This window comes from Amblyomma americanum, chromosome 10 (genome assembly GCF_052857255.1).
Source record: "Amblyomma americanum isolate KBUSLIRL-KWMA chromosome 10, ASM5285725v1, whole genome shotgun sequence".
NCBI lineage: Eukaryota > Metazoa > Arthropoda > Arachnida > Ixodida > Ixodidae > Amblyomma > Amblyomma americanum.
Genome location: NC_135506.1, coordinates 46,941,333 through 46,958,975, shown reverse-complemented (window position 1 = coordinate 46,958,975; position 17,643 = coordinate 46,941,333). Strand labels below are relative to the sequence as shown.

General features: G+C 45.3%; 1 protein-coding gene across 3 annotated transcripts in view; it reads left to right on the top strand.

The window, feature by feature from the left end:
* LOC144107498 (uncharacterized) overlaps positions 1–17,643 on the top strand; it is a 76,894-nt gene that overhangs the window by 36,024 nt on the left and 23,227 nt on the right. Inside the window, exons 2-5 of one of the 3 annotated variants that reach the window (XM_077640525.1) lie at positions 2,357–2,698; positions 3,774–4,092; positions 5,460–5,575; positions 6,573–6,925. The exons of 1 other annotated variant lie outside the window; for it this stretch is intronic. In XM_077640525.1, coding sequence (XP_077496651.1) covers positions 2,494–2,698; positions 3,774–4,092; positions 5,460–5,575; positions 6,573–6,721 — 789 coding nt within the window. In that variant the 5' untranslated portion in view covers positions 2,357–2,493 and the 3' untranslated portion in view covers positions 6,722–6,925. Of the gene's footprint in view, positions 1–2,356; positions 2,699–3,773; positions 4,093–5,459; positions 5,576–6,572; positions 6,926–17,643 lie in introns of those variants that run through there. One more of the 3 variants, XM_077640526.1, reaches the window with a different exon arrangement.

Below are 17,643 nucleotides of genomic sequence, written 5' to 3'. Positions count from 1 at the left end.
TGACCCAGTGGCGATTGTAACTTCTAGTCGCATAGCGTCTGTGCCGGAGGGGTATTTTGCCGCGTCGACATATAGTACGTTTTGGTCAGAGCCGTACTGGCACAGGAGTGCCTTGACTGTGGCTGTCCTACGGCCGGCATGGAGCTCGGGGTGCACGTTCTTCGGGACTGGCTCAACTCTGATCTTAGCTGCGAGTTTAGACGTAATGCCATGGTACCTCTGCTGCGACGGAGTGGCCGGCTCCGGGTAGCCTAGTCGGCGCAGAGCGGACCGACCTATTGTCGTGACTCGCAAACGCGTGAGTTGGCCGGTCCTTTGTGCTTCCACCAGCTCTTCTGCCGTGTTGTGTAGGCCCAGCTGGAGAAGCGGTGTGTTGAGGTGTATGGGGGCAGTCCGAGGGCTGTCATGACCGCCGATCGCAGAAGGACCTTCAGACGATTCAGCTCGCTTAGACTGAGCCTTTGATAAGGTACGAAGGCGCCCTTCAGGTCTCAAGACAGCACAGCAGGAGCCTGGGTTCTAGCAAAGCATTTTTTTTCCACTTTTTCGGAGCGTTGCAATCTTGCTCAGCAACCTGAAAGTGTTGAGCAGCCACTAAAGTATTAATGCGCAATACGTGCTGCATTGCACTTAGATCTAGATGTTGTCGATGCTGCCGGGCAGCGTAGAAATTCAGAACTTGCAAGTGTTACAACACGTGATTAAGCTAATAACAATAAATGAAAAAAATCAAAAAGAACGAATTTGAGTTCTTTACTCCGGATCCTGACCTTCCACTACCGAGGAGGTGGTTCATTTTTTCTCTATTTTCTATTCTTTCTTCAGTGTGATAAGTTGAGCTCGGGAATCATCATTACGGGCGTTTCCAAAGTACTTATTATCTGTTAGGCTGGCTTATAAACATAATATCTACGAAGTGCAGGGATAGATGTGCCGCCTGCGTTTTGTAAATATCCTGCCAGCAGCTTGAGTCCCGAAGAGAAGATGAATACCAGAACGCCGTACGCGCTGTGATTGCACGCCGGGAACAGTCTGTTCAGTGATTTCCGTGATTAGTTCTTCAAGTTTTCGCACTTCCCCAGCCCTTGAAAAAGTGTGAAATGCTTGAAATCGTTCCTCCCTCGGATTAATTTAAATTACCTTTCATGCTCTCTGCGGGGCAAGAGTTAAGTTAAAATGACAAAAGAGCAGACAATAATCCTTTTCATCTTCATTTGACCTACACTTTTCCGGTCCTTTTCACTTGGTTACTGTTTTTTAGTGTTTTAATTTGAGCTGTAACACGAGTCCTCCCGCTGCCACGTTTCCACCAATTTTTTCAATTCGACTTGTTTTGCTTATGTTCCACACCTGTTTTGTTTTCTATTCATCCGAGGAATGTGGCGCTAAGCGTAGATTTTTAAATAAGAGGAGGAGAGAAAACATTTATTAAGGTCATAAATACTGGGTGGGTTCAGTATGAGCACCCATTGGTCGCCATCTTAATCCGGCCCCTCTCAACCAGCGACTTCTGGTCTAGGGGACTGTGGCTATGAAGGGTTGCCTCCCTGCGCTCATATGCCGGATCGGGATTGTTGTCCAAGTCTGGGTTTTCGTGACATTCCTGAACTGTGTGGACTGCGCCAAAAAGGGGGCAGAATGAATCGTATGTGTCTGGATACCATTTACTCATCAAACAGAGATTGTGCAGAGTATTAGTTAATGGTCGCCTCATTATGTATTCTTCAAATTTGCTAAAGCTTTTGTGAGGATGAGGATGAACGGGGACGGGGACGTAGGAGCATGTCGCAAGGAGTGCAGTCGAGCTTCGCCAAGAAATTTACAAGACGAGGAGATATGAGGATTGTCCAATGTTAATATGTTGTAGTAATACTGGCGGTTGCACTGTGGGCTAACGTTTCTGAGGAAACATTGTAAATTTGAATGGCGCAAGGGAACGAACACAGGAAAACATAGAGACAGAAAGAGCGCCTTTCTGTCTCTGTGTCTTCCTGTCTTCGTTCCCTTGCGCCATTCAACTTTATGATGATCCAACTAGCCCAACAGCAAGTAGTTCTGAGGACACATTGTATCTAGAAGGCCTGTTGGCAAATTAGTGCGCGTGTTAACTGGCGCGGGACTAGGGATTTGGATTCTTCTGGCAGGAACCAATCTGCGTGAAGTGGGAAAGGTGATGTTTCTTCCAATGCATCAAAGTGTGTCACATTATCTACGGTCTTCTTCCGAACAACCCCCAAGCGTCTAAGCTCAACCAATCATCGTCAGCGTATAGCAGTCCTCAATTACCCTGACTTTGCCCAAAACCGTGTTACCATGCTTTGCAATCAGTGGCTTATGCCGACACTTTTTGCTTTAGTGTGAAGAGGAAGAAGAAGACGTATGATCGTGAGTTGAAGAAGAAGAAGAATCGTGACTACACTTTGGCCAATCCCCCCGCGTGGGTATGTGCCATATACCTGGGGTGAAGAAGAAGAAGAAGAAGAAGGAGGCACGATGGCCGTTGTGGCTCAGATCCTGCCCGGCGCCCTCCTCACTACAGTCATCATGTGGCCCAGCTGTTACACAGCGGAGGGCGCCGTATTAAAGGAAATCCACGAGTTGATCGGTGCATTTGTGGAGCCATCGGGCAACTACAGCCAGCGAGATGCCAGCGCTGAAGGCACACAGGACCAAGACCGGGCCTTCGGAAACGGGACAAGTAAGCTACACGTGGTTGCGCTTGCGCATCTTATAGCTTAGAGTGGTCACCATTGTGACAATACTAAGGTTATGGAAAACCGCAATCCGGAGTTAGACCATTGTTACGACATGTTATTAACTGCCACTTGTGTCCTTTGTCCACAGTCGGTGTTCAATCGTTTGTATTAGGAATCAGAATCATTACTACAATTCAGCTTTGCTTTAGAATCAGAAAGGTGGGCATTTGCTTTGACCCATTACTGATTTTTCTCTGAAGCAAAAGCTTGCAATGTTATGCATATTTCAATAGTATAAGTTACTGGCATGATATTTCGGACTCAAAATCTGAAAGCTTAATATCCTGCCCTCTTTCAAAAAGAAAAGTATACTTACCGTTTCTCTGCTTAAATGGTAAATTTACTGCCTCGCTGTAGACTAATTCATGTGCGTGCCACTTTTTTGACTATCGCTTACTGATATACTTTAGGTTCTCGCCTCAGTGAACTTCCGCTTCTACAACTGTTTCTGATTTTATAGGCTGTACCAAAAACACTTCTTCACAAGAAGTAAACGTGAATGAACGCTCCCAGAAAATATTTATCTTATAAAAAATCCAACTATTCTTGCATCCCCCATAACGAAGTTCAAGTTGTTCTTTAATCAACGTAGTTCAGTCTTTTGTTTCCTTCTATGTTGGAGCATTGGCGATAACGTTTACTCTTCACTGTGCTTTTATTCATTGCATGTTGTAAGGTGATAGACTGTTGCATGTGGCTTACCTAGTTTGCTTACCTTTCTTACCGTTGTTTTTTCGGTGATGGCGTAGATTTTCATCTGAGACCCATCCACTTTAGTGCGTTGGGAAGTAAACATTCGTTCATTAATTATTTCATTGAAATTAATTTTACTCACCAGGCTCACTGCTTCAAAAGAAAGTCTATTAACAGCTATTGTTTCCAGTTTTGTCAGATCTTGTTCTTATCTTCGCAGATAAGAGAGTACCCGCAGTAGGAAAGTGAACAGCAAATTAACGCAAGAATCATTTAAGAAGACATTTGGTTAATCCTTCTAACTTGATTTGTATTTCAAACCAGCCTGCCAGCTTTTACCCGGAAAGACCATCCACGAGCGGTTCTTCAACGCACTGTCTACGATGGAAACCCTCAAACGGCCCTGGGCCTCGTACCTGGGCGAGCTGTTCAGCGGAGGTCCAGGGTGCAGGCCTGAAAACGTGTCTATCCCGGGGGCCACCTTGCACGAGAGATTCCTGCGCGTGATGCGCCACACGAGATGGCCACATCGACTGGACAACTTCTTGCATGGCCTCAGTGCTAACGAATGGCTGCAAGACTTCCAGTCTTCTAGGATGAACATTCTCCTGTTACCTTTCCTGTTGAGCTTCGTCATGAGCAGGTGAGCTGGTCTTCGTTGAGCAGCACAGGAGATATGTAGTGAATTTAATTGTAACAGTCAGTCCAAAAAGCGAGTATTCGTCACCCCTACTGTTTGTACGGATAATGTATTGTCACTTCATTCTTAATGCCGCAATGACAAGTGCAGTTTGGTCACTATAAATGTTACTGCCCGCCAGGGTTTCAACAGGACATTCGACACAAGAGAAGCAGCTGCATGCATGCAAGAAATTATCTGATTATGAAATTTCACGCTATTATTTGAGGCAGCTTTTAATATCTTGATTGATATTTTCGACGCATTGCAGAGGACATGGTTAATTGGAGAGACATGAGAGAGGTCTTTGCTCTGCGGTGGGTGTAGTAAGGATGATGATGATAATGATGAGTTTCTACATGCTTATTTGCTGGTTAAGTTACTAGTTAAAGCATGAAGAGACAGCGAGAAAAAAACCCTTTTTACAAGTGCACAATTCTGGACTTCTGTAGTAAAGATATATTTCCTGTCCAGTCTTTCCTCCGCCACAGTGATGAAGCATAGAAGGAGGGAATGAATCTTGATGACACGTCAAAAACCTAAATGTGGCCAGAGGTTCAGTTAACCTGCGATAATGTTCAGTATGGCGATTCGCATAATCTCATATGCTCTTCTTAAGGCTCAAGTGCAAACTATGTGGAACATGTGAATTCTATATGGAGTGTACCTACAACGCAGACGGCAAAGCAAAACGCAGACGAAAAATTCATACCGCCCGCGCATGACGTCATGCACAACGTATGAAAACCATGCGAAAACCGTTTGGATAGGATATTGAAACCTCACCAAAAACAAGCAATGCCCACGAAGTTCCGTATACTTCCCACTTTAAGTGGCGTCCGTATTTCTATAGTTTCATTCGCACTCCCAATACCGCGTGTTTCAGTGCACGACCCTTACCTGCACGCAGTATTCACAAGCGAACCATTCAGTATGAAACAGGATGAAGGATTATTTTGCGTCACAGATTCCTATGAAAGGGCTCAAGCGTTTCCCACTAATTGCACCAGCGCATTTTATAGTGGCGAGGAATCGTATTCAATACTGGAATGCCGTATTTGACTTAGATAACATGGACACAGCTGGTGAAAGGCGCCTATTATTTATACGTCACTATATATGAGGGGCTTCCAGCCCGAAATCGACATAAATCTTATGATTGTTGCACCAAAAAAAAATGACTGATCTTCCTCGATTCGCAAATTTTAGAAATTTGCGGATACGGTGGGCATGTGCTAGTGTATGCAATATACCAGGCGCGTGCGGTTTGGCAGAACAAAGAAAAAAAGTAGCCGCACGATATATCCTTGCTACTACAACGATACGAGGAGGTTACGTGGCCGAGGCGCTTATAAGCTAGAGGGGAGCTCCACTGCGGATAGCCAGGATGGTGTCGGCGGGCGGTTCGACCTCAACGTGGGCATAACTGCAGGAAGAAACACGCAAGGTATGCATTAAGTCTTCCGGTAACACTTGTATTACAACGGAACCCTGAGACTCCTGAGCTGGGAAAGATCTCTATCTTATACTCTGTCTGTTTATCTAAGCTATGAAATTACCCCGACGACACCTACATCGGCTGTTTTTCTGAGCCTCATTTGCTCTTGTGGGCCTTTTTATAATTTATAGCTCAGTTTTTTTTTCGGACTTGGCCCTTTTGCCTGCCTGTGTGACCTATTCTTTGTTATGCGCGTGTCCTGTGTTCTTCTTCCCACAACTGTTTTTGCCATCAATTGGCTGCTGCATGCAAAAATAAATAAAACAAAATAACTATCACATCACGAAGAGCTGTGTAAGTCGTTTGATCAGACTCGTTGGCCATATCTTGCGGTTAGAGAACCGACAAGAGATCAGCGAGGCCCCAAATGACGGTGGGCTGTGCATAACGCTGTGAAATTTCTGAACAAATTAAGAAAGCATAAAACTTTCGGCTCTTGCAGCCCGTATTCTATACCTTCAGGCGCACCAACTTGCAGTAAAGAAGCCCGCAAAAATGCATTGTTTTCCTGAGTGTGCCAGAAATGTTCTTGCTTGGTTCCTAAACAATAATAAAGAAAGTGAAAATTTATCGGCCATTTTTTGGTACTTAATAGCTAATGCAAAAATTACTGCGATGAACACGCCAGACGTTGTGTAGAGACCTTACACCACGAAATTCTATGTGAGGGCAGCAATTTTCACTTGGAAAGCCGCTGCAACTAAACTTCTACAGCGCTAAACTTCTAAATCACATTTTTGCTGGTTTTCATCATCATTCAGGTCTGCAATCAGCTCTGGATTTAAATTCTGCTTTCCTTTTCTTTTGTTTCGTAAAGGATAAAACGATAAGGAATCGGCCTTTTAAACTTATATTCCTTTCAAGGGCATATACTTATTCAACTCATCTTGGTTTCTCAAACTTCTGCCTAAAAGCTCCCCAAAACTGTTTCTCCTTCTTTGCACAGGAAAGGCATTCGATACTGACGAAAAAAAAAGGGCTCCCGGTGAAGTAATCCAGCGCTCAAGGCTCACCCATTTCTGGCGTTCGTCTCCAGATAGCGCGCTCCATCATCCTGTTATCGCCGCACCGACGTTTTCAGATCTCAGCTTCTAGCGGTAACCGTCAGCGTAGGCAATAGAGCAGGGCTGTCAATGGAATGAATGCGCACCTCTGTATAATTTCTTCTTAAAATTTTAGCCGAACTGAAAAAGATATAAATTCACGTTAAATAAAAAAGAAACTCACTAATGATAGTCTGTCCGCATATCTTCCTTGCCTTGACGCAAACACTGATGCAAATAAAAAAAAGACAATTGCAATGAACCATATGTGTTACTTTTTTTGGAAGTGCACTGCGCGAAACAAAAGCACGGAGGCAGAGAACCACAACACAAGAAACGTGCTGATTCGTAAATTAATCTGTTTCAAGAGTGAAGGCATTGAAGAAATAACAAAAAAGGTACCGCGCACACACAAAAAGCTTTCGTCATTTTTTTATACTTCAGTGGATACGAAGTGTGATTTTTTATTTCATGTATGCCTTTACTCTTAATGCACGTTAATTTGCTATTCAGTGCATACTGCCGCGAAGTATGTGGTATACTTTTTGCCGAATCTGGCCAGTAACAGACTGTGCGCTCATCTTCAATTCGCGCGACGACTGCGCTCCTACTACACCCTAAATAAAGGGAGTAAACAGGGTGTAAAACTCTCCACTAGCGAAAACCCTTTTATAAAATGGTATGCGCTAGAGGACAGTTTACTTCCTTTTTACTCCCATATAGGTGTATTTGTGTTTACAGTGTACTAAGCTCTGTCAGCGCCACACGCGTTTTCGCCGATGACTCGCGAAAGAGAGATAAGGCAGGTAAAACATGTGCTCGGCCCACGGCCTCACCCCCTCCCCCCATACCTTTCGTCTACCGCCGACAGCACTCGCCTGCTTGGCTCCTCTGCCGCCGCCGAGTTGCTTTAGTTCGAGCAAAAGTTCGCTAAATAATGAGTTTTCTTTGTGAGGTGGCTGTGGCTCACTTCCCCACGTGACAATATGATATGTTGTTCCGTGTTTTTTTTTCTCGCAGTTCATTTCGGAAAAGAATATCGAACCAACTAGCCCAGCTTGCCGTTGTCCCTATGCTACTGCGCGAGAGCACTAGGCTATCACTGCCACCGAACACGCCTCTTGTTGAAACTGCAACACACTCTCGCTGTTGTTGTTGTTGTTGTTGTTGTTGTTGTTGTTGTTGTTGTTGTTGTTGTTGTTGTTGTTGTTGTTGTTGTTGTTGTTGTTGTTGTTGTTGTTGTTGTTGTTATTGTTGTTGTTGTTGTTGTTGTTGTTGTTGTTGTTGTTGTTGTTGTTGTTGTTGTTGTTGTTGTTGTTGTTGTTGTTGTTGTTGTTGTTGTTGTTGTTGTTGTTGTTGTTGTTGTTGTTGTTGTTGTTGTTGTTGTTGTTGTTGTTGTTGTTGTTGTTGTTGTTGTTCACAAAATGGCACGTCTGCATTGCACATCGTCGCCTTCATCAACTTCCATCTGCTGCGAGAAGATACAGAGAATTCTGTTCATCATCATCGTTCTCTCATGCAATTCTGCTTTCGCATGTTTATAAAATTTAGGCGAAAATTGTCTACCATATTTTTTGTTCGCCCACCTTTAATTCCTATGCTACAGCACAGAAGTTTCGCGCTATGGCTAAGTGTGGCCGACTAACTGCAACATCAGCATTTGCTGAAACACTACACTGCCTTTGGATAGTGTGCAGAGAGTGGCTTACAAGTATCGGGGATCTCCTGCATCAACTGCTCGAGCAGCAGCACCAGGAGAATGATGCGGGGCTCTCACTTCTGCAACACTGCAAGAGGTAATATGAAATGGCGTAAAAGGTGAAGGCTTCGTGTATAGTTTTCTTAGCCAGCAATGTACGAACGGTAAATTTGTGAACATTTTTGGAAGATTTTTGTATCGTATAAAATCTTAAGTGCCCAAATACCACATATCAGAAAGTATTTCTTTCGGCAAAATTGAAAACAAAACATGTGGTAAGTAAATAAAGATTGCCACGTTGTTGAATCTCTGGCTCAGCGCACAAAGCTCTCCTGCTTTAAAATCAGTTGTAGGATGGTGAGAACAGTGATGAATAGCAGCACCTATAAAAATTATTTTTTATTTCAAGATTTTTGTTGAGAACAAAAGAAATCCTGAAAGCTCGGGTATATGGGCATGGCGACGCTGGGGTCAATCTGATTAAGCCATGGTTATCCCCGATTCATCTGCCACACCCTGTTACATCACGCTAGCAGTATCAAAGGGGGTCGGTCAATGGGGAGAATTGGTCAAGGTGGACAATCGTTCGACGCCATTGGCTAGAGGGGCTCCTTTGAGGTGCATCTGCCACTTCGTTCTTGAGTTGTACGCGACTGTAGTGCGTCTCCGCTACTCAAAAAACCTCTATTGGAAGCTTCTTGCTTCGGTAGCACGCCGCTTTGTGAAGGAATGGCGGTTGTCATTTACGTATGCCTAGCATTACATACACTTCAAGGATTGTAGTAGTCTCTTCCGACTTCAGTTATCCGGTTAACGTTACAGTTATGACGCCTGAAGAAAAAATTTGGAGGACGCTTAAGCTTCGCCTTTAAGAGCAGGACGCGACAGCGTGTTGCAGCATTGCCAAGGAATCCATGGAACGCCATCGTCCGTCGGTGCGACCTCTTGCCCGGACAATTTAAAGAAACGAAATATACCTTGGTGGAAACCCGAACCGTGCCGTAAGGCAAGAAAAATGAAAATAAACGTTTTAAAGGTAAGGAAATGACGCCTGCCTCACATATCTCGGAGGACACCCGAGGGCCTAAAGGGAAGGAAATTGAAATGAAAATTGGTTTAAGGAAAGGAAATGACGCCTGTCACGCAATCCTCGCTGGACACCCGTACCGCCTTAAGGAAAGAAAAATCCCTCCCCTTACGGCGCGGTTCAGGTTTCCATCGAGATGCGCCATTTTTCGCTCACGGCCAAAGACACCGAAGACATCGGCTTTCCTGCGACACGAGATCCATAACGGTGTGACTTTAAAAAATAAAAACTGCACGGAACTCTGCAGGCAGCACGTGAACAAGCAGCGGCGCATGCCCAGGCGGCGCGTCTATATATTTATGTTGATTTTTTGTTAGTAATGGTTCTTTCCAAGCTGGGGCACACAACACAAGCGTGACACTGTCATGCGCATAAGGCGCTTTTTTAGATAAAGGGGTACTTCTTTAGCTTATATTTTGCTTAATTTGCTATCTGGGTATATATGCATGTGAGTAGATTTTGAAGCGGAGGGGAAGTGCTACTGGCGAAGAAAGCCTTCACGAAGCTCCAAAAGCGATGGCAGCGTATAGGCACCGTATTCTGTGGCGATTACCTCGTTTCATTCACGCATATTAAAGCGCAGAGTGAATTGCTGGGCTGGTAGGCTCATAAGGCACTGATGGTGAAACCAGCAAAACAGGCACAGGACGAGTACCAGGAGACGCACACATAACACCGCTGGACCTGGGTCAGTGTCGCTGGTTCCATCATCTGTGCCTCACGAACCAACTAGCCTAGCAATTTACTCTATTGAACGCATAGTACAGTACGCGCGCTCTGTTTCCACTTACCGAATTGGAGTCTCGGGAGCCCCCGAATAATAAGGGATCTATAGGCATCAGTTGCGGCTCACGCGACCTGGTGAATTAGTCCCTAATAATACATTACGAGCAATGAGATGTGACACAATATTAGAAATCTTGAAATTTGTAAACAGGAAAATAGTGATCACTTGACTCATTGTTTGGTTATAGGCATTGAATAATGTCATCTCTGTTGGAATATTTAAATAAGATTACTTATTGGTATATATGATGCGCTTTGCAATTTTGTGTAAAAATTGCACTGTTATATATTGTGCCATTTTAAAATTACGTCAGCAATATATTTCGTATATTACAGTTAATTCGCAGAAAGAAAAAAAACAATATTCGTATCCTATTGCTCAGCATGTACCACGGCCGGTTTGAAAACAGTGATGAGCAGATAGTTTTCTTGAGCGTTATTAGTTGAATTATATGCGTAGCGAGCGCTTATCACAGGTTAAAAATGGCGATAGGTCATGACGCTGGGATTGAGACCCTTGGCTCTATGACAAAGCAAACCACTGCAATGAAAAAGAAGCGGTGAGCATCGAATAGAATGCGTGCAGATGCCTGGCATAATGAACGCGATGGCTCTAAACAAAGTCGCTCCAAATATTCATAGTTAAAAAATAGAAACAAGTATGCACTTCACTTCTGCCCGCCGTTAAAAGGAGAAAGACAAGCGGATATGTTTGGCGGGCATCAGTTCCTATCACATGGGTCTTCATGGTTCCTTCCTGCAAAGAGGCCATTTCCTATAAAAATGCATACCAGTATTCGCCACATCACCATTCCAAGTTTAGTAGAATCACGACGCTAGATTCCTTATGATTTCGCTGCGACCAAATAATGCATTTTTAAGTTCATCGCCGTCCGCAACAGTAACCCTATCCCGAAAATTTTTCTGGCTGACTCCAGCCGCTCTTGGCTATGTGGTTGTTCCTTCTGAATCTATTCGATGACCTTGTTTGCTATTACCTGAGTAAAGTATGGGAGGCAGCGGACCCAAGTGGCTGCCGTTGGCTGTGGCAAAGCCCAGGTTGGCGCGGTCTGGCTATGGCGCGTGTGTCACAACACCAACCTTGTAAAGACGCAGAATGGCCGGGTACAGGGCACGACTGCTCCACGGAACACGTCATGCAGGAATTGCGCTGGCTGAAATCCGGCATCGCTCTACCTTTGGCTGGTTAGGCCTCACGAATTTCTGCGACACACCGTTATCCAAATTACACGCCCCGTCTGAGCCCATTTTGCCCTAACGATTTTCACTAAGATAGCATTAGTGCAAGTTCATTCTCTTATCCACACTACACCGAGCACACTCCGAGCACATTCCAGCAAATTGAATTATCTGTTATCCAGCACCTGGAGTGTCTCTATGACACGCTAGGTGTCGCAGGGGTACAAAAGTTCTTAAGCTACTGCTAGGAAAGTAGCTAAAATGCTTGGCGAATGTGAATAATTTCATAAACCCTTCCTAGGGCTTTACGCTGAAACGAAAACAATTACAAGGGGACATGCAGGTCTTTGGCGGTGAAAATTATTTGTGCGCAATATTCTTTCTGTCGGCCTTGGTTCTGATGTGTCTGATGGAAGATTCAACGCTGATATGGTTATCTCAGTCGTGAAAAACCTGACGTCAATGACCAACGTAAACGCCCAGTCGAAGCCGAGGCTTAATCGCTAAGTACTTTGCTGCGTTTGGAAACACTTTCCAAGCAAAGCTGCATTCCTTGGCCTATTACTAGGAAAAAGATCCCAAAACAAAAGTCTATGATTAACATCAGTGGTTATGCATTTTGATTACGCGAGAGTACTATTCTTGTTTGACTAGAAAGATGTTCCTTGCAATGTATCTAAGAACAGCAATTGTAGGTTTTTCCCTCAGGGCCATCTGCAACATGCAGATGATAGTGTGTTGCGACAATATGGCTTCCCAAGCATCCGATGGGACATCCCCGCCTGGGGATGATGATGAGGAGTGCCCCTTTATGGACCAGAGCACCAACATTTAGCCATGCGTGGCAGCGTCATGTTCAGGAAAACGGCATCCTGGTGGTTGAACCGATGCCAAACGTTTGTGCTTTCTAGGCCACTCAGCGTAGGCAACACACCACTTCGGCCCCAGCTTCCTGTAGACGGCACCTCCGGCCTGACCGGACCGCGGGAAAACGGCAGTCGCCTTTTCCTGTTGTCCCCTTCACCTTTCACTTTCCTATCCTTGTTCTCATTACTTTCCTGTTTTCTTCTTCCATCTCGTTTATTTTTCACTTTTAATCGGCGGCTATGGTTAACCTTGTGTGGCGTGAGTTACGCTTATTTCGTTATAGTTGGTGTGTACAGCTGGCATGGGCAGTGCTTGCTTGCAAGTTCTTGTCCCGTTGCCAAGTTGGGCTTCATGGGGGTGGCTGGCACCGTGGCCTAACAGAACATATATTTTATGGCTCCTCCTCCCATACAAAATGATCGCGCTCCGAAGAGAGTGCGGGCAAATGTCGCAACAGAATGCCTGCTAAAAACAAATTTTCCCGAGGTACCATGTGGCACGTAGCGAAGATGCAGAACAACCAGCTAATAAATTTCTCTGTTCAGTGTCTCCAAATCTTTGACTGATGCCTTGGGGTTTAGGTACAAAGTGACGAAGCTGACTAGTGGCGGCCTACTACTCCAAATCCGCGACAAAGCGCAGTATGCCAAACTTCCAAAAATAGTGACGTTTGGAGATAAACCTGTATCCAATAGTGTTTATCGATCCCTAAACCGTGTCAAAGGCGTAATCTCTAAGAATGATTTCCTCACCCTCTCTGAAGAAGAACAAGCAGAACGTCCCCGATGTGCGTATTATAAAAATTCGAAAATTCTACAAAGAAATACTGCCAAAACACTTAGCTTTGACATTTGCCCCCCCCCCCCTTCCCCCGCCAACTTTTCGGGTACATAGGTGCAGGGTATATGAAAATAACTAAGACGATGTACCTGAAACTATCCACGGGGTTTTAATAGTCAAATATTAGGTCTGGGATGCCAGAGCTGTCCCGGCCGCCAAACCTGTACCAAATGCTCATTAAATGATAATCAATTCGTGGGCTTCGAATCTGTACGCAAGCACGTGCTTTCTTTGCGCTTGTCTTCTTTATTTACACCTACTACTTTGCAGCAGCTTTCAAAGAAAATACACGAAATACCGCACGGACCGCATGTGGTTTTGTTACTAGGGTTTGTGGAGCGAATGTATTTTACTGAAGCTATCTTCTCCTCAAGTCAGTGGTTAATATACTATTTTATCGTCACTGTAGGAACGTCAAATAGTTCCAAGGATGTCCCATAAATATTTGGAAAGTGCCCACAGAGGGCATAAAAGCCGCGATGAAACCACATGCTTAATTACCGCGTTCTGTTCTGTGTGAGGAATTCACATATTCTCCGGGACTAATTATTTTTAAGCGGTTGGTTCCTGTGAAAACTTCTTCGTGCAGCAAGCAAATTTACCCTTTATCGATTTGCCGTTCTGCTTGCTGGTTACTAAAAAAATGAAATAAGGCCGTTTGTATACACTGGGAGCCATTTTGGTATATATTAATATACAGGAATTTTACTTTAACGAAAATTCCATGCTCATCGTCAACGTTACACTGCTTGTTGGCAAGTGACGACGCAACCACACACATGGTGGCGGCGTCAATATACGTCTTGTATTAATTTGGACGAATATTGAAGTTACACAATACACTCGATCTCATTTCCAAGTGCGGATTGGGATACACTGAATATGAGTGATTGAATAAAAGCAGGATTTTAACCTCACTTAATGAATGCTGAATAAACAATTTATTCAGCATAGAACAAGATCCACAAGGTTTCAGAATGATTGAAATTTGACGAGCGAATTCTTGCAGAAAGTTGTTTGCTGTGTCACACTCTGCATGCGTTTTCCTTAAAACCGTTCTGGTTCACGCAGCATTGTACAGCAAAGTCTTTATTGAGAAACACGTCAGGTGTCACTCTACACACATTAATATTGTTGCTAAACTTCAAAGAATTTCGTCTGCTGTTGTACGAGCACAATACGGTCTTTATTGATATATCCGTAGGAAGCCCACGGGGTGAGTCATGGCGGCTTTAGCACAATGACTTCGTTCCTTGAACATCTCATGAAGCGTAGCTCAGAACTTCTGCGATATCGAGAAATATTTGCCCCTTTTATTGCGGCGAGGTAGGAGTTTTGTTCAAGTTTGTGGTTGTTTCTGTGACAGAGAACTGCAGAACGATGTCTCACAGCATAACACTTGCTAAAGAACAGGCTGTCGGAAAAACAACTGTTAGATTAATCGGCGCGCAAAGATACTCCACACTATATTAGATAAAAAGATGTTGACTATGGACTTTTAATGATTTTCGCAGTTGGAAAATTTTATTGCCTCATTGGGCGTCCTAGAAACTTTATACCCTTCAGACGAATGAGATTTTGTTTAGGTCCTTTAGGAATTTTTCATAGCAACATCACCCATGAATAGGAATGGGACTTCCGCAGCTCTCGAAGTGAAAACGACGTATTGTGTATTCCTCACCGCCAGGTATTTGAGGATAATGGTATTAAAGCATTCCTATCGTCTAGAGCAGAGTACGAGCTGCATAACTCTCGTACGTTGAAATCCCTACAAACGAAAGTACCTTCGCTGTCCTATCGAACGGCACAATACACAAACAAACAAGTGGTGCTCGCATGAATGTGGTGCTCGGAAGCACGTCTTGGTCGAAGTTCGTGTGCTATCTGAAAAACGGAGCTCACGTCGGAGGACCAGTCGGCGTAAAGTAATAAATCTAGCTATTTCCACAGAGAGTTCGGGTGAGTCCCGAGGGAGTCAGTTATCGCTGATGACTTTAAGGATAGCGTTGATACGATCGTGGCCGCCATTGCATTCTGGAGGGGCTAGTCCGCCGGAAAAGTTGAACAACGACCATCCCATGATGTGCGTGGCGGTCTTGGCGTAGCCAAGGGCGTGGTAGGCTCTCTTCATCTGTGCAAAAAAGGTTCATTAAAAATTATTAAGTAATGAATTCATTGAACATAGTGGTTGTCCGACCGTCCTGTTCAAATTCAGCAAGTTGCAGATACTGCTGACACATCGTCGATGCCGGATGGCTCCAGCAGTGCGTCTATTCTCAATGTTGAAAGTCAAAAAAACGGAATTTTCGCCTTACCGACCACATCGTGCAGTGAGCCCAGTGAGTTCTACGCCAGTGACGACGACTTCGTCTGCCTGCTATCGCCAGTCGTGACTCTACAAGAGCTTCAAGAGGCAACCATCAGCGGCGCGGCAGTTGCTCAAGCCATTCAGTTTACATCGGCGACATGGCCGGACAAGAAATCCCTACCGGAGAACCTTAGGCCATACTATCTCCTGCGCTCGGAGCTGTCCGTCGTGCAAGGCGTCTTGTACCGAGGTGACAGGCTCGTCGTTCCCGAAAGTTAGCGACGACGCCTCATGGACATCGCGCACGAGTCACACCCCGGGATCAGCCGCACGAAAAGTCGACTGCGAGAGCTCTACTGGTGGCCGCGAATGGACGAGCACGTCGAAGAAATGGTACGGACATGCGTAATGTGCCAGTCCTGTGACAAATCGGCTCGTCCGGTGGCAGCTCCTCTGCAACCTGTCGCCTTCCCAGAGAAACCTTGGGATAAGGTTGCCATTGATATCGTGGGGCCTTTCGACCAAGCTCCCAGTGGCTGCCGCTTCGCGATTACTCTCATGGATTATTACAGTAAGTGGCCAGAAGTTGTCTTCGCTGATGCCATCACAACTGAAACCGTTCAAGAATTCCTGCTTGGCCTCTTCGCTCGTGAGGGTTACCCTCAAGAGATTGTCTCTGACCACGGACCTCAATTTTCATCGATGGCCATGCAAACTTTCCTCCGCGAACGGGGGATACGCCATTGCTACTCTTCAGTGTACCATCCCCAAGCTAACGGACTCGTTGAACGATTCAATCGAGTGCTTAAGTCCTACATTCAGCTAGCTCTGTGCGAGTGACGCGACCTACGTATAGCGATTGTGGACTACCTCGGTGTCTACCGCTGTACGCCCCATGCCACGACAGGAATTGCACCAGCTGTCCTACTTCATGGCCGGTTGCCCCGCACAAGACTTAACGTCGTAGGACTGCCGGATCAGTCCTTCTCAATGGATCCGACAAAAGCGCTTAAGCTTTTGCGGCAGAGGCTTGACGAGAAACAAGCGCAATACAAGCTTTATGCGGACCAGCGGAGTGGCGCCCAGTGTCGTGACTTTCAGATTGGCCAGTACGTGCGTGTCCGAAAACCAAATGTGCGAGGCAAACTGTCAGCTCGGTTTTCGGAGCCTCGGAAGGTTGTGGAGCAGCGTGGACCTGCATCTTATCTGCTGGATGATGGGCAAGTGTGGCACTCGTCCAAGTTTTCTGCGGTTCGCCCAGTAGTAGTTCAGAAGCAACTGTCCTCCTCAGCTCCAGCGGCCCTTTTCGCTAATATTTCGCCGGCTATCGACGGCAACCGAATGCCGCCGCCCAGTCCACAGTCCGGAACCGTGGTCCAGCGTCCTTCTTCGGACGCGCCTTCAATCCAGATGATGCCAGCCATTCCGCCCGCTCCGGAATCGGCAGCCGCTCCTCAACCCTCGTGTAGTAAATCCACAGCGGCAACTGCGGCTTCACCTCCTGCGGCGCCGCGCCGAAGTACTCGCAAAAAGAAGCGGCCCGCATGGTTCAAAGACTATGACATCCGCTAGACATTTTGTTTTTTTTAAGTGCGGCGGAAATGTGATAAAGATGAAGTGTGGCAAGTGCGCTGCACGCACTCGCGCGCATGGGGGGAGAGAAGACGACGAGGTAGGAGAATACAGATCTTACAGTTCTTCTATCGTTCGGTGCGAGTGCCAAGGGATTCCCGTTAAGCAGTGTATGCGGCTACCTTCACGATTACATAAGTGCAACTAATCGATTATCTTGTTAGCTATATACAAAATTCTTTCGCATGTCCAAAAAAGGCTAGATTGATTCTATTCCGGATGACTCATGCCTCTTGAATTCATTTTATTTTTCCCATTTTTTTTATCTTGATTCAGTCTTCTGACGTTTCCTTCCCCGCGCAAATGCTTCATTGGCATTCTACTCTATACCTTGGCCAATCCCCCCCCACGTGGGTATGTGCCATATTACTTGAGGAGAAAAAGAAGAAGAGAAGCCGTCACCTTGGCCAATCCCCCCCACGTGGGTATGTGCCATATTACTTGAGAAGAAGCAGAAGAAGAAGAAGAAAAAGAAGAAGAAGAAGAAGAAGAAGAAGAAGAAGAAGAAGAAGAAGAAGAAGAAGAAGCCGTCATCTTCCATGGAAACTACTTTGT